This window comes from Cucurbita pepo, chromosome 10 (genome assembly GCF_057944985.1).
Source record: "Cucurbita pepo subsp. pepo isolate OVF chromosome 10, ASM5794498v1, whole genome shotgun sequence".
NCBI classification, from domain to species: domain Eukaryota; kingdom Viridiplantae; phylum Streptophyta; class Magnoliopsida; order Cucurbitales; family Cucurbitaceae; genus Cucurbita; species Cucurbita pepo.
Genome location: NC_141807.1, coordinates 1,847,935 through 1,871,190, shown reverse-complemented (window position 1 = coordinate 1,871,190; position 23,256 = coordinate 1,847,935). Strand labels below are relative to the sequence as shown.

General features: G+C 36.4%; 3 protein-coding genes and 1 pseudogene across 5 annotated transcripts; 2 read left to right on the top strand and 2 right to left on the bottom strand.

Moving 5' to 3' along the window:
• Positions 1-914: 914 nt before the first annotated feature.
• LOC111804537 (E3 ubiquitin-protein ligase RGLG3) lies at positions 915-6,937 on the top strand. Of its 2 annotated transcripts, XM_023689383.2 has the most exons (12): positions 915-1,104; positions 2,483-2,563; positions 2,752-2,836; positions 2,921-3,061; positions 3,139-3,252; positions 4,115-4,212; positions 4,284-4,363; positions 4,433-4,538; positions 5,474-5,601; positions 5,680-5,779; positions 6,496-6,552; positions 6,687-6,937. In XM_023689383.2, the coding sequence occupies exons 2-12, from the start codon at positions 2,495-2,497 to the stop codon at positions 6,768-6,770; spliced, it is 1,062 nt and encodes a 353-aa protein (XP_023545151.2). In that variant the 5' UTR covers positions 915-1,104; positions 2,483-2,494; the 3' UTR covers positions 6,771-6,937. The 2 variants fall into 2 exon arrangements, with proteins under 2 accessions (XP_023545151.2, XP_086983449.1); XM_087127323.1 differs by lacking the exons at positions 915-1,104; positions 2,483-2,563; positions 2,752-2,836; positions 2,921-3,061; positions 3,139-3,252 and adding an exon at positions 3,259-4,001.
• A 239-nt stretch (positions 6,938-7,176) lies between these two features.
• Positions 7,177-8,788, bottom strand: LOC111803447 (gibberellin 20 oxidase 1-D). Its single transcript, XM_023687846.2, has 3 exons — positions 8,263-8,788; positions 7,628-7,949; positions 7,177-7,558 (listed from the first exon to the last, which is right to left on the bottom strand). The coding sequence occupies exons 1-3, from the start codon at positions 8,757-8,759 to the stop codon at positions 7,283-7,285; spliced, it is 1,095 nt and encodes a 364-aa protein (XP_023543614.2). The 5' UTR covers positions 8,760-8,788; the 3' UTR covers positions 7,177-7,282.
• A 4,648-nt stretch (positions 8,789-13,436) lies between these two features.
• On the bottom strand, positions 13,437-21,470 carry LOC111803121 (SET domain-containing protein). Of its 2 annotated transcripts, none has more exons than XM_023687401.2 (16): positions 21,008-21,470; positions 20,711-20,801; positions 19,362-19,536; positions 19,146-19,251; positions 18,651-18,733; positions 18,135-18,161; positions 17,863-18,032; positions 17,661-17,777; positions 17,112-17,192; positions 16,706-16,767; positions 16,422-16,478; positions 16,059-16,130; positions 15,647-15,892; positions 14,875-14,990; positions 14,509-14,622; positions 13,437-13,794 (listed from the first exon to the last, which is right to left on the bottom strand). In XM_023687401.2, exons 1-16 carry the CDS (start codon positions 21,056-21,058, stop codon positions 13,641-13,643), a joined length of 1,722 nt encoding a protein of 573 aa, XP_023543169.2. In that variant the 5' UTR covers positions 21,059-21,470; the 3' UTR covers positions 13,437-13,640. The 2 variants fall into 2 exon arrangements, with proteins under 2 accessions (XP_023543169.2, XP_023543170.2); XM_023687402.2 differs by having other exon boundaries at positions 13,437-13,791; positions 21,008-21,468.
• Positions 21,471-21,900: 430 nt separating this feature from the next.
• Positions 21,901-23,255, top strand: LOC147790452 (uncharacterized; annotated as a pseudogene).
• The last annotated feature ends 1 nt before the right edge of the window (position 23,256 follows it).

Sequence of the window (23,256 nt, the reverse complement as noted above, 5' to 3'; positions counted from 1 at the left end):
TAACAAAAAAAATATTGAAGTTAGTATATAGTAGAAAGGTTCTTATTATAATCGTAAGATGGCCATAAATATTCATTATAAATTATAACTATTCAACAATACCATAAATACCCTCAATCCCAACTGTTGTGCCAACACCCAACGGTCATTTTGTCGAGGGTATTTTTTGTATATAAAAAATACCCACGTTTTCCTTAAATGCTTTTAACTACTAATTAATTATTATAATTTAATATTTAGTCTTAAATTATTCTCACCTTTTTTAGTTCAATCATGAGCTACATTTAAAATGGCTAATTTTTAACATTTTCTAAATTATACCAAATATGATTGAACTTTAAAATAGGTTTTAATAATATTCTTAATATTTGTTAAAATTTTATTTTAAATTTGTTTCAAAATAATTATTTCATTATTTTTTAATTAAAATAATTAAAAAAGTGATGTGATCGTGACTTATAAAATACCAATGCACATGGCAACGACATAGATCTAGGTTTGTCCTGTGGGTTTTATATACTTAATATATTTCCAAAATTTCGCTCATTGTTTTAAAACAATTATTTTTATTAATTTTCTTATTAAAAGAAAGATAAAAAAAATAATGAGTATTAATGTAATTTTTAAAATTATTAGTAATTTTCATCTATATTAACGGTAAATAGTTTTTTTTTTTATAATAAAATACTTACCCTTTCCTTAAAAAGAAAAAATACATGTATTTCTATTATTTTTATTTGTTAAAAAGTTTTAAAAATATTAATTACTTTATGGCTATTTTTTTTATATAATATACCAAATTCAAAGATATTTTATATAATTTAACAAAAAAATCTTTAAAAAAAATTAATTACTATCTCATATCAAAATATTATTGTATATATCTAGCTTTACAGTTGGTTGAGAGTTTAGTCATTAAAAAGGGGAAAATTTCTGGCTTTTACTCCCATTTGAAGATGGGTACACGCATCAACAACCAGCCTTTTGCTTAAAGTTTGAGGTGATTTATATCGCATATTCAAATTCCCTTTTGGCCTTCTTCTCTGTTTGTATCTGTTTCCATTGCAGGCCATCAAAAGCTCTCTTTTCTCTCTTCTGCTCTCTGTGAGTTTCTAATACTGCTTGTTCTTAGATGTAACCCTTTAATTATGCTTTGATTTGAACTCAACGCGTCTGTTTTCTTCTGTTCACTGCTATTTGGACCTCCATGGCTTGATTTTCCTTCTGGGTAATGCTCAATTTAGCTTGGATATGGAGCTTTGAGTTCAATTCACTCCTTACCCATTGTTTTGGTTCAGCAGCCAAAGTACCCAATTGCATTTTCCCCACATTTAGTTACTAATTTTATGTTCTCTGCTTCAATCATGCCACGTATGAGATCCTATGTCGGTTGGGGAGGAGAACGAAACATTCTTAATAAGGGTGTGGAAACCTCTCCCTATTAGACGCGTTTTAAAACATTGAGGATAAGTCTGGGAGGGAAAGCTCAAAGATGACAATATCTGCTAGCGGTTGGCTTGGATTATTACAAATAGTATCAAAGCCAGACACTGCACCAACGAGAAGGCTAAGCCTCGAAGGGGTGGACTTGAGAGGGTGTGCCAGCAAGGACGCTGACCCTGAAGGGGGTGGATTGTGAGATCCCACATCGGTAAGGGAGGAGCCTTGAAGGGGGTGGATACGAGACGGTGTGTCAGCAAGGATGCTGGGACCCAAAAGGGAGGGAGGTGAATTGTGAGATCCCACATCAGTGGTGGAGGAGCCCTGAAGGGGGTGGACATGAGGCGGTGTGCTAGCAAGGATGCTAGGCCCCGAAGGGGGGTCGATTGTGAGATCCCACATAGGTTGGGGCGGAGAATGAAACATTCTTTATAAGGGTATGGAAACTTCTCCCCAGAAGACGTGTTTTAAAACCTTGAGGGGGAGCCCGAAAGGAAAAACCCAAAAAGGACAATATCTGCTAGTGGGCTTGGACTGTTACAAATGGTATCAGAGCTAGATATCGGGCGATGTGCCGCGAGGAGGCTGAGCCTCAAAGGGGGTGGATTTGAGGCGGTGTGCCAGCAAGGACATTAGACCTCGAAGGTGGGTGGATTGTGAGATCCCACATCGGTTGGGGGGGAGAACGAAATATTCGTAGGGTGTGAAACCTCTTCCTAGCAGACGCGTTTTAAAAACCTTGAGAGGAAGCCCGGAAGGGAAAACCCAAAGAAGACAATATCTACTAGCTGTTGGCACGACCCTTTTTCCTTCTAGCATCGATGAATCGAGCAGGGTTCTTGCTTATGGGATAATCATAGATTTTCAATGTTTGACTTAGGAAGTTAGAATGATTTGTTAGCTGACTTGATAATCAAAATGTGGTATTTGAGTATTCAAAGGATGCTAAACATGTGGATGTTGTCATGTTGCTTTGAAGGATTGAAGTTCTGAGAAAAACTACTTTCTCCTTAAATGATAACGTGCTCGAACCTTTTTGTAGGCAGACGAATAAATGGATTCAAATCGTCATCGTAAAATCGATTATCGACGTATTGCCGATAACTTCACCTCATTGGATCAGGTTCTTTCTTTTATCCTAACTGCTTAACTCCTGTGTAAAAGCATGCTGAACAGTCCATACTACGTCTACTTCGTATCGTTTTTCGGTTTTTCACCTAAGATTAAGAATAGAATTACCATATCCCATGAAAATTATGTTCAAGAACAAATGATCAAGCTGACATTCACTCGAGTACACGTTTCGGTCAGGTTATATCTGCATTGAGACACGAAGGTCTTGAATCGTCGAATTTAATTCTCGGAATCGACTTTACGAAGAGCAATGAGTGGACAGGTGAATCTTTCTTTACTTGTTAATCATTATGAAGGTTATGAATGCTTCCATAGATTGCTAGAGGATATATGTCACTGACTGCAGGGAGGCGTTGTTTTGGAAGAAGAAGTCTGCATTCAATTAGCAGCACACCCAATCCATATGAGCAAGCAATATCTATAATTGGTCAGACATTGTCTCCTTTTGATGATGATGGTTTGATACCTTGTTTTGGCTTTGGCGATGGTTAGTCTTAGTTTGTTTTTTAGATTCTTCATTGAACTGTGAGTAACCACCTTATTTTTGAGTTCTTTTTTCTGAAGCATCGACACGTGATCAACACGTATTCAGCTTTTATCCCGATCACAGGCCATGTAAAGGGTTCAAGGAAGCTCTTTTTCGATATCGAGAAATTCTGCCATACCTGAATTTATCAGGTTCATTTGAACTTTTCAGTTTACTTTTTATTTTGCTATTGATCATAATGAAGAGCTAGTTTTTAGTATCCATTTGTGATAATTTCTGTGGCTACTCTCTTCTTCCTTTGGTTCTTTCGTTTTGTTCTTGTTTCGTTCTCTATTGTTTATATGGATGAGTGAGGAAACTGAAGATAGTAAGACTGTGAGATCCCACATTGGTAGGAGAGGAGAACGGAGGAGTTCTTATAAGAGTGTGGAAACCTCTCCCTAGCATACGCGTTTTAAAACTGTGATGGGCCAATGCGGATAATATCTGCTATCGATGGGCTTGGATTGTTACAAATGGTATCATATTGTGAGATCTCACAGTGGTTGGAGAGAGAAACGAAGCATTCCTTACAAGGGTGTGGAATCCACTCCCTAGCATATGTGTTTTAAAATCGGGAGGTTGATGGCGATATGTAACGGGCAAAAGCGGACACTATCTGCTAGTGATGGGCTTGGACTGTTACAAATGGTATCAGAGCCAGTCACTGGACGATGTGAGACATTGGTCGAAGTAGAGCTAAACCCTCTCCATAGTAGACACATTCTAAAAACCTTGAGAGAAGGCTCAACAGGGAAAGCCCAGAGAGGACAATATCTAGCGATAGAATTGAGCCATTACAAATGGTATCAAAGCCAGACACGGAGTAGTGTGCTAGCGAGGACGTTGGGCCTCCAAGGGGGGTGGATTGTGAGATCCCACGAAGCCATTCGTTATAAAGGTGTGGATATCTCGACATGATACGTAACCGATTCTTTTCATTGAGATTGACCATGTAATTTTCTTCTGCCCAAGTTATAAATGTTCTAACGATGAACTGAAGCTTATTTGTAGGTCCAACCTCTTTTGCTCCTGTCATTGATTCTGCTATTAGCATTGTTGAGAAAAGCAATTGGCAGTATCATGTCCTTGTTATTGTTGCAGATGGACAGGTTGTTGGATGTGTTCTGTTCTCATGTCTGCTTCATTCTCTTAATGCCTAACGTTGTATGCTATTGAACAGGTTACGAGAAATCCCGACACGCCACCTGGAAGATTAAGTTATCAAGAGCAGGCAACCATAAACTCCATTGTTGCTGCAAGGTAAAACATTAACTTTTATAAAGTTTGGTAGCTTTTGTGCTCGAAGTCTCATAACGTTCGAATCACCAGCCAGTATCCTCTATCGATCATTCTAGTCGGGGTAGGGGATGGACCGTGGGATGCTATGCAGAAATTTGATGATAACATCCCTCGACGCGCATTTGATAATTTCCAGGTATTTTCATTGAATCTACTTGCTTGGTTGTTTTTTAATTTTCTTGGAGTTCTGAATGCAACGTTTGGTTTTGGTTAGCTTGTGATGGTTTTTGTGAGATTTCACATTAGTTGGAGAGGGGAACGAAGCATTCTTTATAAGGGTATGGAAACGTCTCCCTCGTAGACACGTTTAAAAATCGCGAGGCGATGTGTAATAGGCCAAAGCAGACAATATTTGCTAGTGGTGGGTTTGGGCTGTTACAAGTGGTAGCAGAGTTAGACATTGGATTGTGTGACAGCGAGGATGCTATGCCCTTAAGGTGGGTGAATTGTGAGATCCCACATCGGTTGGAGATGGGAACGAAGCATTCCTTATAAGGATGTGGAAACCTCTCCCTAGTAGACACATTTAAAAATCATGAGGCTAACAGTAGTACATAATGGGCTAAAACGGACAATATCTGCTAGTGGCGGGTTTGGACTGTTACAAACTGTATCAGAGTCAAACACCGAGCTGTGTGTCAATGAGGACGCTGTGCCCCCAAGGGGGTTGGATTGTGAGATCCCACATCAGTTGGAGAAGAGAACAGAGCATTCCTTATAGGGGTGTGGAAACCTCTCCCTAGTATACGCATTTAAAGATCATGAGGCTAATAGTGATATGTAACGGACCAAAACGGACTATATTTGCTAGCAATGAGTTTGGGCTGTTACAAATGATATTAAAGTCAGACACCGGTCTGTGTACCAGCGAGGACGCTATGCCCTCAAGGAGGTGGATTGTGAGATCCCACATCAGTTGGAGAGGGGAACGAAAAATTCCTTATAAGGGTGTTGAAACCTCTCCCTAGTAGACGCATTTTAAAACTTTGAGGGGAAAAGTCCGAAGAAGATAATATCTACTAGCGGTAGTTTGTAACTTAACTTTATATCGGCTTCTCTGTGTTGGTCCAGTTTGTAAACTTCACAAAAATCATGTCTGAGAGCAAAGAAGCATCAAAGAAGGAGGCAGCATTTGCCCTGGCTGCGCTCATGGAAATTCCATTTCAATACAGAGCCACCCTCTCTGTGCAGGGTTCAAAGTAAGCCCAGATTTTCAATTCCAAGTGAATTTACAGTTCCTGTTTTGATTTGCAAAAATGACAGTGAGTATCATGCAGGAGAGAATCTGTGTACGCAAAAAGTGCAGGGCCGCTTCCTCCTCCTCCTGAAGTCATCAATCATGACAATGCTGAAAACCAGAGTTCCTCATCCGAATTGGTAACTTCGTTTTCATTTTAGATCCCACGTTGGTTAGAGAAGGGAACGAAACATTTTTTATAAGGGTGTGAAAATCTCTCCCTAACTGGTTGACGGCGATACATTACGGGCGAAAGCAGATATTATCTGTTAGCGGTGGGCTTGGACGGTTATAAAGGGTATCAGAGCCAAACACCAGGCGGTGTGCCAGCGAGGACACTGGCCCCCAAGGGGTGGATTGTGAGCTCCCACATTGGTTGGAGAGGGGAACGAAGCATTCCTTATAAGGGTGTGGAAACCTCTCCCTACTAGATACGTTTGACACTGTGAGGCTGATGACGATAGGTAATGGGCCAAAACGGACAATGTCTGCTAATAGTGAGCTTGGGCTGTTACAAATGGTATCAAAGCCAAACACTAGGCGGTGTACCAACGAGGACACTAGGCCCCCAAGGGGGTGGATTGTGAGATCCCACGTTGGTTGGAGAGGGGAACAAAATATTCCTTATAAGGGTGTGGAAATCTCTCCCTACTAGACGCATTTTAAAACAGTGAGGCTGACGGCGATACGTAATCAGCTAAAACGGACAATATCTGTTAGCGGTGGGCTTAGACTGTTACAGTTACAGGGTTACAAATTTAGAGCCGGTTTGGAATGAAGTACTTAAAGAACGTTTTTTAATCTTCAGTGGCCTCATTATTATAAAAAAATTTAAATTCAATTTCTGTTGTTGAAGGTCTGCCCCATCTGCCTGACAAACCCAAAGGATATGGCTTTTGCATGTGGTCATACAGTAAGTTCTCTACCATGCAACTTTCTCACACTGCCAATACTTTGACTAATATTTTCTAATGAAATGATATCGTATTACCCGACCGAGACACTCACGAATATCTGCTCACTATTCCGTCGCTGTATTCTTACCAGACCTGCAAAGACTGTGGGGTAACCATCTCAACATGCCCACTGTGTCGAGAACCTATAACGATGCGCTTGAGACTATATGCCTAAGTCATCAAACAACTTCCTGCAGCTGTGTCTATGCAATACCAAGTTGTAAAAACGATACCCGGTTCGAGATTACTTTGCTTTTTGATTCAATTATAGTTTATAAAAACTTGTTCATCTACTTGTAAAAGTCTTATATTTACTATAAATTTTCAAACGAGTTAGATTTCTACCCGTCTTCAACTATAACAGTCTAAGCCTACCACTAGCCGATATTGTTTTCTTTGGACTTTTCCTTTCAAGCTTCCCCCATAAGGTTTTTAAAACGTATCTATTAGGAAGAGTTCTCCACACCCTTATAAAAGATGTTTCGTTTTCCTCTCCGGCCGATGTGGGATCTTACGTAAACTACGTCGTCTGTGTTTATACACTAAAAACAACAGATTGAACAGTACAAGTAGGCTTAAAATGGCTTTGGTAAAAGGGCATTATATAGCAGCAGAAGAATTGGAAAAACACAGAGAATATGAATAAGAACAAAGTAAGAAAAAAGACAAAGGGTTTATAATGAAATTTCAAATGGAATTGGTGGAAGGTGAAGATCGCAGCCAATGAACAAAGCTTTGTAGTGTAGCAACATCAGCTCTGTAATGTTTTTGTGTAAACTCCAAAAGATCTGACCATGTGAAATCAGGGTACTGTCTTGGCCCTTCTCTGCCCACCAAATCTCGTGGGGGTTGCACCACTTTATCATCTTTTGGGCACACAAAGAACACCAATGACCTCCTCACTCTCTTCCTGTTCACCACTGCTCTATGCAGACAGCTCTTGTACGCCCCGTTCGACAGTGCCTACATTATCAAAAAGGTCAGAGGTTCAAATCTTCTCGACCCATTACTTAAAAACTCAAAAGGGTTTACCATAAAAGTGTCTCCAATGTTAATAACCAAAGCATCTGGTCTGGGCTTGACAGAGAGCCAAGTGTTGTTAGCGAACACTTCAAGACCACCAACTTGGTCCTGATGGAGGATGGTGAGGGATGTTGGGTCGCAGTGAGGGCCTGTGCCGAAGGTCAGGGCGGCATTCTCGCATGGTGGGTAGTAATTGCATCTCATAATAGACCTTCCATCTTCAAAGAACTTCCTGTAATGGAGCCTCTCTACGCCCAAGCTTATTGCTAGAAGCTCCATTATCATTAGCCCTGTTCTTGTCATTTCCTCGCAGTATTTTTGGTATACCCATCTTCACAAATCACAACAAAACTTATTAAATAAAAGACAAAACCTTGAAAGAACACGTGACACCTTAATCGAAGCTAACTCCTTTTATGGAGTCTTCGAATAAAGTACACTCTTTGTTCGACACTCGAGGATTCTATTGACATGAGTAGGTTAAGAACATGACTTTGATATCATGTTAGGAATCACGACTCTGTACAATGGTATGATATTGACCATTTTGAGCATAAGCGCTATCATTCTCAACATCAGCTAAAGTGGGACTACTACCGAACAATCCTCAACAAAAAAGAAAAAAAAGTGAGAGGACGACAAACCCGGTTTTCTCGAAGTCTTGTCCCAAGAAGGATTTGAAGTAATGAAGAACATGGAGGCGTTGAGAATCATCGCTACAATACTCAAAAGAGAAGGTTTCTTTCCAAGGCAGCTTGGAGCTGAATCGGTCAGCATGAGCTCCTGAATATCCACACACTCTCCCTGCCTTCTTTCCCACGCTTTTCTTCTTCCCCAATGGCATTTTAAATATCATCTCCACCTGTTCGTACGCCGCCCTTATCAGATCCGGGTCCACCCCATGATTCGTCACCTGGAACAATCCGTGGTTCCTACACGCCACCCGGATCATCGCCGCCGCCTCCGCCGTCGCCGCCGCGTCCCCTCGTCGGAATCCGGCTAAATCTATCAATGGCTCTTGAAGCTCTTCTGGGTCGTCGACAATGGCGGCTAAGTCGGCGTGTGGCCAGACAAATTTGGTCGGAAGGTTGCCGTTGTGAAACAGTGTCGGAGGAATTGCGGCGGTGCCGGTGGAATCCATTTTTCTTTATATAATAATAATATATTATATATATATAATTTCCTTCAAAGGGTTGGATTTTGCTTTAAATATACCATGGAATGGAACTGTACGGCGATGTGATTATGTTAATGTTGCTAAGTATCTATCTAGTCTCTATTATAATAATAAATGAGTTCTTGTCTTTTTTTTCTTTTTTTTTTTTAATTAAATGAATAAAATGACACTTTTAATCGACTAATCCATTATGTCTGTTTGTCACAATTGTACTAAAACAAGAGCGTACAAAATGTGACATGCAAGTGACACTTATCAGATTACGTGTGATCGAGAAAGACAAGTATCATAATGTGACCGAGGTCGTTTTCTTACCATTATGTTATTCTGTCATTTGATATTACTTGCCAATTACTTATTTGAGTCGAGTCATGCATGACATATTCGAAAGCAAAATAATATGGGGTCAAACGGGTTTTATTTTTAATATTAATACATTCTATTGAACTAGGTCAGTATTAATATTTTCAACGGAATTTTTCGGATAATTTATTCAATTTTATTATAACATGTTAGAATTAAAATCAAGTTATAAGGTTTTTTTGGAAGTTAATTATAATAATTGTCATATTTTATTGTAAATTTTTTAAATAATTGCTGATAATTATGGTTTTAAAAAAATCCGGTGTAAAATAAAGTATGATAATAATTGATATATTAATAATAAATTGATGTGTTTTAATTATTTAATTATTATAAGATAATTAATTAAAAATTATGTACTTTAAATTGTATTTAATTTTGTTTAATCTAAATTAAAAAATAATTTCATAAAAAATATATAAATATGCAAGGATAAATTTGAGATTCGTAATTGTCCATAATTACTCTTTTACCCTTATAAAAACAATGTGTAACAGTCCCTTAATTGAGAAACAAATTTTCTTGTAATAAAAAACAACTTAAAATTAGCTAATAAAAAAAATACTTATTAAGTTTATGTTTTATTCTTTAGATTTAAAAAATTAAGAAAATAATATTTACATTTATAACCTCAATTTCTATTTATCCTTTTTGGATTAAATTATAAATTTAATCAAGATTGGGTTTTATTTGATCAATTTTCGACATAAATTTTAAATTTAATTTCGGTTGGAAGTACATAACTGTACATTTGGGAGTCCTGTTTTTTGTTTTTTTTGTTTTTTTTTTTCTTAAAAAAAATTACCATTATTTATTTATTCTGAAGCCGCAAGTAGGAAATGAGAAGGGCAAAATCGTAAAATCACTTGTTTAATTGATTCCAGCTGCTGGCTGCAACTGCAGCAATGTCAGTGTACTTTGTGTTTCTGGTCTCTTCTTAAACCATGAAGTTTATTGTTGATATGACCAAATTATCCCATAATTATATTAATTATTAATAATTAACCAACATAAAAATTTTGAGTTAGTAAAAAATAAAAAATAAAATAAAAATTCCATTTTTTTTCTATTGCTTTATCATTATAATAATTTGGCCGAAAAAAGAAAAAAAAATATATCTTTGAATTTTCAGTCGAAATAGTTTTAAATAAAATTTACGGACGGTTCTAAAAATGACCTGAAACTGGTTTAGAATAATCGAGATGATAAAAATAGGTCACAATCATTTCTCGAATCTCAATACGTCCTTTAAATTTGCCCCTATAAAAGTATAATAAGAAACAAGAAAGCAAGTGAGTAGATTTTTTATGTCCTTTTGTTGTTGTTTACGTGACGAATAATCTAAAAGAGAGCTTAAAAGTACACTCCAATTATCATTTCATAATGCATACTTCTTCTTATCCTTTAATTCATCAATCCCAACTCAATTATTTCCATTTTTTATACAAAAACTTTACTACACATCTAATCATGCTCATACATCGTAACAAATCTTCGTGGATTACACTTCAACTCCAAACATTGATCGATGTTTTGATCGATGTTTTGAGTTCTTTTCAATACACACACGTTCATAACTTAACTAATTGTGAGGTACGAGTTTTAAATTCTTTGTAATATTATTTATTTGTTTTGAAGTGATTTTTCGTAGTAAATACTATTTACACATATAAATATAAGTTATTTCAGCATGTTCTGTCTTTATTCATGTGTTTTTTTTTTTAAATCTCAAGACATCACCAAATATAGAATTACTGGAGTTCTTACAATTGAGTGTTAGGCATAGACGATAACTATTACAGGTTGGTTTTTTTTTTTTTTTTTTTGGTGGTGAAATTTATTACTTTATATTTATAATATTTTAAATATTCCTAATAATTGAGATGTTTCATTAAAATAAATGATTTGATTATGTAATTAATATACTACAACCATACATTTATTATTTTGGTTTAATATTTAAAACCCAATTTCTCCAAAATTTGTATCTGCCGTCATTTTCTCTTTATTATTTTTTGTTTGCATTTTATGTTTTGTCTTTTTGCACCATTATTTTCTTTTTTCCTGTTTTATTGCATTAAAAAAAAAAAAAAACATTTTTGATGTCTGCAATTTCTTTTCTTTTCACGTTAAAAAATATATTTTTTCTTATTAAATTCTTATGTTTCTGATTAATATATGAACATAAGAATTTAATAAGAACAAAAATCATATATATTAACGAACGCACGTGGATACGTAAGGTCATTATGAGTGCATAAACATGTTAAAATATTGTTATCGATAACAATAGTGTGAGACAATGGACTGTATAGTTTTGCAGATGAGTCATGATTTTTTTGTAGTGGACGGGCTTCCAAGTGGAGGGTTTTACGAGTGACAGTAAGAAGATATGTAAACTATAGATATAGGATCGAATTTGTGGCCGATAGATGATGGCAACAAGTGTTAGACGGAAATTTCTACAAATCTTCAACGACGACATCGACAACAGTTGTGAACAAAAAAACACTCTCTTCTTTACCTATAACTTTTTTATCTATAAAATTATAAAAATATAAACAAGTATATATTATAAATGTTGAAATGACCTATTTTAAAGGTGAGATATTTAAGTGTTCGTTCTAGGTTGTCACGAAGTAGAAGAACTAAAATAGCTCTCATATGTAACATCAAATTGATGGTCGTGTCGACCCGACAACGAAAGTAAATGAAAAAAAAAAGAAAAAAAAAAGAAAAAGGAAAAAAAGAATCCAGTTGTCGTATTGCGATGGTACGAATTGGGGGAAGGGAGGGGGGGGGGGGGGGGGAGACAGGAAGCAGACCAAAGAGGTTTCACGTGGGTTATATTCCCATGCACTTCGACCGGAAGCACTTCTGTCCCCACCAACACGTGCTTCTCACGTGAATCCCCATATGCCTTAGTTCTGTGGGCCCTCCTCTTTTTTTTTTTTTTTTTTTTTTTTCTTCTTTTTTTGGTGATGGAGAATTTATTTATGGCCAAATTCAACCATGTGACATTAGAATACGATATTTCAAACCTTATTAAATGCTTTAGTTTTTAATATTCAATTTTTTATATATATATATATATAAAAGGAGATTTCTTGTTTTTTTTCCCTTATTTTATTTTTTTAATAATTTTTTTATTTAGAGAATTTTAATTTTAAAAAAATTATTTTTAAAATGAATAATAGAATATAAAAATGTCAGTGAACCGTTAATATGAGTAAATGATCTCAGCGTTCCAAAGAGAGATCAGAGATTTGAATTTCTCCACTTTCATTTCTATTTGAACTTAAAAAAGAAAAGAAAATAAAAAAGACGGGATCACCGATTTTGGAATCAACTTATATTTTCATAAACCAATTTTAGATAATACAATGAAAATATAAAATAAATAAATAAATATATATATTAAAAATATGGTATAAATCTAATGATGTTAAAGTGTGGAAGAAGACGAGAAAATTAAATAATTAATGAAATGGATGTAGTCAGGAGCTCCAAAGGTGTTTTATGTCCTCTTGAAAAGTTTGGTGTCGTAATTACACTTCTGCCCCCACTTAGATTTATTGACTAATTAGAACCCAAAAATAAATTAAATTTATATTCTATACAAAATAAATTTGTCAACAATTTAATAAGGTTTGGGGTGGGGCTTTGTGGGATAGAAGAAATGGAACATTTTTTCAACCCAATATTTAATGAAAATATCAAAGCTGGACTCTAAGGACCAATAATACATTAATAAATTGTTGTTTTTTTTTTTTTTAATAGATATCTAATTCATAAAGATTAGGTTTGTATTATCGAGCATAGCGTAACAAAACTTATAACGACAACAAAGGAGAGTTCCTGCTCATAGAGATGATGAACAACACTAATTATCGGTAGGTCAAGAATTCGCTCAAAAAAACTGAGTCTCAAGGAAGATCTTTATAATGTTACTTTTCAATCATTTTTTACTACAATACTAATTATTTTTCTATGCGTTGTGAAAGTCATTCTTAATAGGTCATAAATCTACTGTTTTGACACTCTTTACCTGTAAGGTACCGAAAATATAGTATTTTGGGTCGCTGGATCCAGTTATCACAACCCTACACATGCATAGAAAGAAGGGTTCAAATGGAACAATATATGGAAATAACCTTAACACACCACCCTTAAAAGAATGCAAAAGCCCTACTATGAAAAAACGTCATCATAACTTTCTTTTAAAATCTGTGTAAAGAAAGAAATCAGAGAATATTTGCAGAAAAGACACAGGACCTACACAACTTTTCGACAATGTTGTTTACGAAGAATATAAGGAAATCAATGGGCACAAAATCTAAACATTGACAAGATACTTATGGCCACTAACTATGGAGTATGTTTTTTTTCATATGAAACGATAAGTATAAGAAAGATCAGGAAAAAAGAAGACATTTCCATGCATTTAAATAACAAAGAAACAGATGAAACCTTAAGAGATGTTCAGTTTTCGTGGCTTAAAGACAATTGCAAAGCGTGTTCTGCCTCCTTCAGAAATAGAGTGGTTAGCTGCTTCTGTCCCTGGCGATAAACAATGCTACACCACTGGTTCCTGCTCACCAATTTTCGTTCCTTCCTGTCATCATCTGACCTTCTGCTGCGGCCGAGGAGAATGGGAATGGAGAAAGATAACAATTGTAAGAAATGATGGACTTTTAAGAATCAAAATGGGAAGAGTTTCTTTTCAGATGCTAAAATAGAAGAATTTTGTAACGGCCCAAGCCCACCGCTAGCAGATATTGTTCTCTTTGGACTTTTTCTTTCGGGCTTCTCCCAAGGTTTTTAAAACGCGTTTGCTAGGGAGAGGTTTCCACACCTTTATAAAGAATGTTTCGTTCTATTCCCCAACCGATGTGGGATCTCACAATCCATCCCCCTTTCGAGCCTAACGTCCTTGTGGGCACACCACCTCCTCGCTGGCACATTGCTTGGTGTCTAGCTCTAATACTATTTGTAATGGCCCAAGCCCACCGCTAGCAAATATTGGCCTCTTTGGGCTTCCCCACAAGGTTTCTAAAAAATGTCTGCTAGGGAGAGGTTTCCACATCTTATAAAGAATGTTTCGTTCTCCTCCCCAACCGACGTGAGATCTCACAAATTTGAAGTCATTATTGTCACGTAAACATGATTCATGCATATCTCTACGGATTAACATTCTTTGGTTTAACTCAATTTGGTATTGATGAACCTCTCCCTCTATCCTAACACAAACACATCTAGAAAACTACAAACAGATTATTGCTTTTCCATGTACTCAGAGTCACAAAAACCATTGTAAGGTTAAAACTTATTCACCAATAAAGGATGGTACCTTGCAGATTCCGGATATGAGCCATTTACGTTCATGCTTTCAATCACTTGGACCTCTTTTAGCATCATAGTGTCGCTTTCCAGAGTTCCGGTGCCCTCTTCAAGATCCATCATCCTAAAACATGGACGGTTACCATCAGTTACCTCAAAACTCAAAAGGGATGCCTTGTAAATGCTTTTTGGATAGTAGAGTTTCAGAAGGATATCTTCACTTATTAAAAAAAAAAAAAAGGAATAAAAATTAGAGGACTTGAAGTGAGCCACAACTCAAACTTCCTCTCAGGACACCTACGAGGGTTATGATTAATATTGCATTTTGAGTATAGAAAGTAGAACAAACATCGCTAAAATACAATCTAGCAATTACTTCTTTTGAAGAAGATCAACAAGTAATTGCAAGGCTCCAGAGTCACCACAAGCCTCCCAGACTGCTGCTTCGACATCAGTTTCAGTGGGCTGCTTATCCCCTTCAGGTCCAACAACCTTACAGAAGAAAAATAATTTCAATTAGCAGAAATATTAAGCTTGACAAGAAAATAATTTTTTCAAGTTCCTCAACAAAAAAAATATACTTTCAAGTTCATATAATATTACTTCAGAACATGAGAATTTGCAACTACATAAAGAATAATCGATAGCTCGCTCGTGATGTCTCACCTCAACTTCTCATTGAATAAAAAATTTCTGTACAACATCCAGTAAGAAAAAATTTAAAGAAAGATATTATCAATTACTAATATATTGAATAACAGAACTTCCTGGAATATCATGATCAAGAGCAAAGAATTTCACATGATTCTTTATCATTAAAAGATTATTCTATTCTCTGTTTTTCCTGTTTCAGATTGGGTGAGACCAAGTAGTCAATTGTCTATGAAAAAATGTGCATGATGATTAGAATATGTGATCAACTTTCACTTCATCGAAAGTCTAACTTCTTGAGGTCTCTCGTCCTCATACAAAGATTTAGACCAATCCTACTACAGTTAAACAAAAGGGGCGTTAAAAAATATACGGATTTTCACATTCAAGACCATTAATGGTTATATCTACTTCTGATAATTATTACTGAACGTTGTACCAAGCAACAAGGAGCTTCAGCATATTGGTTTAAATGAACCCAAAAGTTGTAGCCCTACCTCTGCCAGTAATGATGAAACCTGCATAAGCTCATCCTCCTGCATAGATATAGTTCTTAAGGCAGTTAAAAATTTCTCAGGGAAAACCAGCTTGTCCAAGTAAGCAGGTATCTTGCGCTGACCGCTCCAGCTGTAATTGCAGGCTCTGTTGCTACAGACATCACTTCCTTGGATATTTGAGGTTTTTGGTGGGTGAAATCCATGATCCAGCAATCTTCTTGGTAAAAGGCATCGCATTTCAGCCTTCTGTAAACAGGAGTTAAAAATAGAAATTTGAACTCATTAGATTCAACATTTTTGTCCAGACAATGAATCGACTAAGCATTTACAAATAGTAAAACATACTATCTGTTAAATATGATAACCATTGAACATAATATAAGCTATGAACGTATATTTTAAAATCGTTAACCTGTACTTCAAGGAGCTGCATCTTCGAATCAGAAAAGGGAACATTCTGGATTGCTTCTAAAGGATAGTGTACCTACATACCACCCATCAAACAACTGGTTTTTGTATATACGAAAACAAATCTTTATAAGTGGAGGGCATAAACAAAGATTGAAAATCCAAATGATTTGAATTGGTTTGATTGGTTCGACTTTGTATAATTGTAAAACGAAAAAATATTCAACTTCATTTTTCTTCAATCTCCTAAATCGTCAGCAGGCGTAGAGTCAGCGTTGACAAAAGACTGACCCAAACCAACCCTCCTACATACCCCTAACTAAAGGAAAAGGGTGTCCAGTAGTCCTACTGTGTTAGATAGCATTACCATGAGATAATCATCTGGATTATTTTCAATGACAAATCCATAAAGATAAAGAAGCTCCTGCCAAGGATGGAAAAAATATAACCTTATCAGAAAGATAGAATAAAAATAATAAACACTAAGCTCACTCTGTAAAGGAATTTCAATGCAGAAGAAAACTGTGGACGTAACAATTTAATTTAGAGTAAGCTAAAGATGTTTCCTTCTATCATATATGCCCAAGTACAAAAAGATGAAAGCAATATTCACGGTTCACAGACAAGATTTTCGAAACTAAAAATTGATACCTCGTTCCCCTTGTTACCGTAACTGATTGAAACCTCCTCAATTCCAGAAGACCTTGCACCAGCTTTTCCGAATATATCAAGTATAAAGAACTGTTAGAAATATGCAGTAACATTATACTGAAAAGAGAATGGAAGAGTGAAATGACAACAAGGAATAGATGGTTTCATTGGCCTCGGGGGAAAAATGAAGTTGATGAAAGATAACAAAGAGGTCCTCACTTTTCCAACAAAGTTGAGTATTTAATCATTTCAACACCAAAGCTCAAAGAAATCTGAATCCTAGAAGGGAGAACTCTAAATCATTAGAAACAGAAGGATAAAAAAAAGGGGTGGAGAAAGGATATGGAATTCCAAAATAAGCAATGAAGAGTAAAAGGCATTATAAGACCAGAAAAGATCACAATACCAGAGAGGAGGTACATTGAAAAAGGCACTCCAGTAATTGATCCTGGTCCATCAACTTCCCATGTTGCTGTTGCTTTCAGATCTAAAAGTATGACGTTTAGTCAGAGAGTGACTGATGTCAGAATTTCGAAACCATGGCCAGTATCAGACAATGTTGACAAGCAAACATCCAAAGAAAAATTCATTCCATCCAACAGCTCCAAAAAATTTCCAGACAGCACATTCAAGAAGAATGATTTCCTGATATTTTTCCCTCAATCTCTTCAACACTACCATGAAAACAAAGTTTAAACAGGCATTTCCTGTTATTTTCCATTTTTTTTAATTAACTTATACACTTGAAAAAGTTGATCACTATTCCGGGAGGTATCTCTGACCCAATTGATAATCCATTTTTATAACATGATTCTATTGATGAAAGAAAAAAAGAATTCATACATGATTGCAATGAAACATCATCTGTATAGAATTTGTTCAGAATAAAGTGAAATAAACACAAAAGTGAACAAGGGATCAAAAGAACTGTAGTATCTGATAAATTTCTACACACCATGATTGCAAAAGTCAATGCCAGGAACAAGACCCTCCACCCAAACAGTTTCTTGTTTTAAAGACCCAAATGTTTTCTCACTAGCTGTGCTGTCAATTATCTGATGATCTTCACATCCTGAGATTGACTTAGTTGTAAGTTCACGTAAAATAATTCCTCCCCAAAAACTAACTTCAAATAACTTAGGTACAAGGGCGAGCACCATTTTCATTTTTCGGGCAAGCCAACTGCACCTCAGAGACAGTAGAAGTTGAAACCTCAGTATTTTCTTCGGTCAAGGAGACACTTCCAATCTCTTCTTCAATTTTAGGAAACACATAAGCATGTGGCATTGGAATGTTCAAGGCACGTGCCCAAAAAATGGAATTTGCCCTAAAAAAAATCATGTTCAATCTTGGATGAAACATGAATGGATAGTTAAGCAGAGGCTCATCAAACAAGATTAAGATAAAACTATCCTGCTAAGTTGCATACCATAGGAAATCTTCAAAGCTCAACTCCCTGAAAAAAATGAAAATAGAATATAGCACATAAAATGACTTTCCTTTGCATCAGTGAACAGCATAGTGATACAACATTAAAGACAAAAACAGACAGAGCAAAGTCTAACTTTAAAAGAAAAAAAAAAATAACCAAACTTTCATTTGTAGAATACAAGGGGAATAAAGACAAACAATCCAGACAAATGAGCTGAGTAATAAAAAGAAATTCCAATCAAGCAAAATAAAACCTAAAGGATAATAAAAAAAATGCTTTAAACACCAAAGACCACTGAGATTCATGGAATGGAACCTAACCAGGAACTACACATCTGAGGACCTCTCAACCACTTCAAAGATTCTATGGTTCCTCAAAATAAGAAACTTTAAGGATAAGATACAATCGTATATCAAAGTAGGAAAATTTTTCTAAGGACATACAGTAAAAAAAGAATTGTTTCCAAATGATCAATTTGAAACAAAAGGAGATAATGAAATCCAAGTTACAGACCTTACTGAAGACCCATCAAGAGTCAACAATCTATTAACCAATTTCTTCACTTTTTTTTCATACAATGACTGCAATGAATTTTTCTGCAAAACAAGAAAAAAAAAAAAAAAGATAATAGATTCTTGGTTAACAGGTAAGTCTGGTATGAGACATCACCATAAAATTGTAATGCCGAACATGATGATTCATATAACCATGTACAGTGAGATTCTGTGTGTGTGTGTGTGGTGGTGGGGGATACCTGTGATTTCCTGGCCGTCTATTTGTAAAACAAAAATAAAATTAAGGGCAATAGGTGTAAACTACAACTGCATTAACCATCATTTTTAACGTGCAACCTTGAGACTCATGCAGTTGATCATGAAGATTGATCATAAATGGTATTCAACAGTATCAATAAATTGACTCCATTCTTCAGGTGATGAGAGAGTAGCAACTATTCTGTATGAACTAACACTAAGATTCATATAACATATACCAAAATGAACTTTGCACCTGCAGTTCAGTTGCTCGATGAAGTGTGGTACCCTTCAGTTCCAAAAGCTCGTTATCAGTAAACCAAAGTGGATTCCCAAATCTTGCAGGAAGCACATCAAGGTACCTGATAATTAAATCACTGAGATCTCACCAACTATAGGACAGAAAAGTAAATGATCATTTAGAAAGAACGTTTATCAGAAACATAAATTAAGAAATGTCAAAGATACATACGGTTTCCATGAAGAATTTTCACGCAGCCGCTCAACCATGAGAAATAAATTCATCAAAAATCTATCATCTACTTCACCTTCTTCATACATTGCTCTACACTCTGGTCCATACAGAGGATCTTGCAAAACTCTCATTGGAGTAATAGCCAAATTTAGGGGAACAACTAATAGAACCCCTGCACAAGTAAGAAAATGATTTAGTTCCCTGAGAAACTGAGAAGTTATGACAAAAGTTACCCTGAAATACTCCTAACCAGTACGATTACAAAAGCAAGTGTGTTAGCTTTTCTTTTTCAATAAGTAACCATACTTCTAAAGATTGATGTTCAGAAAACTTCTAAAGTCCTTTCAAGAGGAGGCGACTCTAGAGAAGTGTCTAACATTTTCCAATGTTCCTTGCATAAGTAGCAACACGAGAGGGAAATTTGATGGTGTTTGGTCTGGAAACAAGCTTGTATGTTAAATGTTAATACCAAGAAGTTTTAAGTTCAAAGAAATTTTTTAACTTTTTCAAGACTCTGTATTGCAAAAAAGTTCAAGAAAAGGCCAGGGGAAGGGAGACCTCCCCTCTGCAAAATTTCAAGAAAATAGACTTGGCAGAGAGAACATCTGAGCTTTTATCAGTCAACTGTCACTAATCTTGGCTGTTGGAAGGCTCATAGTTTCACAGCAAGAACAGGAGGCCCAAGAGCCTAGGACTGATGTGCTCATCACATAACCAGCGACTGATGTGCTATCTATCTATCATCATCATTACAGAGAACAAAGAGCCTAGGAAGCCTAGAAAATTGGCTATGTAGCAGCTACCAGCATCCAAGAGTCCTTATAAAAAGAATATTACTATTTCTTCCTACCTTCAAATTCACTCTCGCCCACCAAATTATTTAGAGACTATATACCAATTCCATTGAATTTAGTCACCAGAGCTACTCTGCAGGAACAATCAGCAACCTCCACTGGAAAAACCAGATTTACTATGAGTGCACCGTACCACCAACATCAAGTTTGATAGAAGTGATTTTTATGAAAACGAACTACTACTTTTATTTTTATTTTTTTTTTCCTTAATTCTTTCATAGACGCCTATAGTTAGAATTATTTGTATGGCACATCTACGAAATTCAAATTCATTTCCAAAATAGGTCGTGTGTATAAAAAAAATAGATAAAAACTTTGAATGATAAACTCTCCACATAGAAATTCATGAGCTTCTAGCCCGATATTTATTTCTCAAATAATCAAACAACAGCGAAAGCCAAAGAAACTGCCAAGCAATTTGGCTTCATACTCAAATACTACCGCATGAATACAATTCAATGTGACAATAAAGAAGATCGAAATTTAGAATACCGTCAGAGGCATCGTTAGCAGAAAAAAGTCCACATCCTTTGCTTAAATCGCTATATTTGATCGTGCAACCTCGAAGTTCTGCTCCATTAACCTGAATTGAATCCCAGTAAATGAAAAGCCAAAGAACTCTAATTCATAACTCAGCTACACACGCATATGAACACCACTTGACTGAAAAATAAGATGCTACTGATTTCCGGAATCATGGAAACTGAAACCATTAAGCTGCTTAATTTTCTGACATCGTTTTCTTTCGATTACCTATTCAGGAACTGAGAATAAGTTCACCGTTGTTACCTGTAACCATTGGAGGAAAAGTTCGAGCTTAGCTTCAATGGAGTTCGCCATTTTTTGATGACTGCCGGTGACTGTTGCGTCTTAGGCACACGAACACAATGGCGTTTTTGGAGGGTAATGGCCGAGCGGCATTCTACAAGGGCAAACTTGTGAAACCATTATAAAATTTATTATTTTTTATATTACTCTATTTTGAGACCATAAAACTGCCTCTGCCGTAGCGCGAAAATCAGCCCCGCCGTCACGCTGCCCCGGTGGGCTTCCTCGTCGCTCACACAAACAGTTCTTGATTTCTCTCCCCTTCTGTAAGTTTTCGGTTCCACTCGAAGTTACTCCAATTCTCTCGGTTCGCAATGGCCATTTGGTTCTGAAAATCCCGAATATCAATATTAAATATTTGACGTTAATGGTTAATTGGAGTTCGTCTTCTTCTATAGCTATGGAGATTGAGTTTACTGTGATTCGATTCTGTAAGTTTCCTTGTTTCAGATTTCGTGCATTTAGGTTGTGTTTATTCCTTTGATTTAATGCGTTGCAATAAGTTTTTCTAATTCGAATTCGAAATCGAGGGCTTAGCTTCGTCAATAGATTACACCTTTAACTTTTAGAGTTTGAGTAACCATTAGTTAGTAGTAGTCATCGTAAACTTAGCTCAATTGGTTAAGCCATATGCACTCGACCAAGAACTCAAAGGGTTCAATCCCCCATGTTTGAGTGTTGTGTTGAATTCAAAATGGAAAAGGTAATAATCAGTATGTCTTGGGACAAGATCATATTGGTTTAAGTGTTAAGTGACCAAGAGACCAACGGTTGGCGGCTGCAAAATCAATGTACTCGTTCCTGTAAACTCAATGTATTTCCTAGTTTCTAATGTAACATATCATGTTTTCAGGATGTCTCGGGTGCGAATTCTGGTTATGTATAATGGCGATTGGATTTTTAGTGAGTGGTTTTGAATTCAATGGTGACGAACTAAAAGGAATCATCGTCGATGAGAAGATTACGTATATTGATCTTTTGGACAAAGTCTATGTCGAGTTTTTCATTGGTGAGAATCTTGTAGACGACCGTGGCCGGAGAACCCCCTTGTGCATCACTATCAAACGTCGAGAATCACTAAGTCAAGGGGAGGAGGTACGTTATCCGGTCCCGTTCGATTCTGGAAGTGTAAGTAATCGAACTTCTGGTTTTGTTCCTACTGCACAAAAGTCTGAAATTCCTCCCTTTCTTGCTCTTACTGAAATTGAAGAACAAAACACAACTGCCATAAGCTGTGGTCCTCAGGCAGACTTGAACTGTGATGATGAGATGCAAAATGTTGATCAACATCAACATGATGATTGTAATGATGATAGAGGACATGATAATGAGGTAGAAAACAAGCATATGCAAGACGATACTTACGGTTGTAGCGATGAGATTCATCCCCATACCTCGAATGATATGTATTTCGATAGTCTTACCATCCGAAATGGCAGAAAAGACGTCCAAGAATATGTAACATCTGATCCATCGAACTCGAGCATTCAACCCTGCTTATATTCTGAGCAAGCTGAACACTGATGTACCAAAAAATTTAACTATTGAGCAGTTGATGTCGGGTGATACTATAGCAGTGGGTCAGACTTACCCAAGCAAGAAGGATGTACAGAGCAAGTTAAGTCTTATGGCTATAAGGGGAAATTTCGAGTTCAAGGTAAGGCGTTCGACAAGAGATTTATTGTTCGTTATATGTGTAGACAAAAGCTGTAAGTGGCGACTTTGTGCATCGAAGATGAACGATTCGGACTGCTTCTTGATAAGAAAGTTCCACACTGTCCATACTTGTTTGACAGAGAAGGTTCATTGCAACCATCATCAAGCCAGTAGTTGGGTTGTTGGTCAGCTGATTAAGTCCAAGTTTGAGGAAGGTGCATCTGATTATAGACCAAATGATATAATCAAGGAGGTAGAGGAACAACTTGGAGTTACTATATCTTATGATAAAGCTTGGAGGGCACGGGAAATTGATTTTCAATGCCTAAAGAGATCCCGGGATCGAGAGAGGCGGTCTCGGGGGAGGCCAAGGAAGGAAAAACTAGTATCGATTGACAAAGAGTCGTCTCTACGATTGTGTGGGACGTGTGGTGGTCGTGGCCACAAAAGAAAAACTTGTAGGACTCTTCTTGTTTTGCAGTGAAGTGCTAGAGAACTGGGAGTTGATGAAAGAGTAACACCATGAATCCCAAACCAAAATTTATTCAGGATAT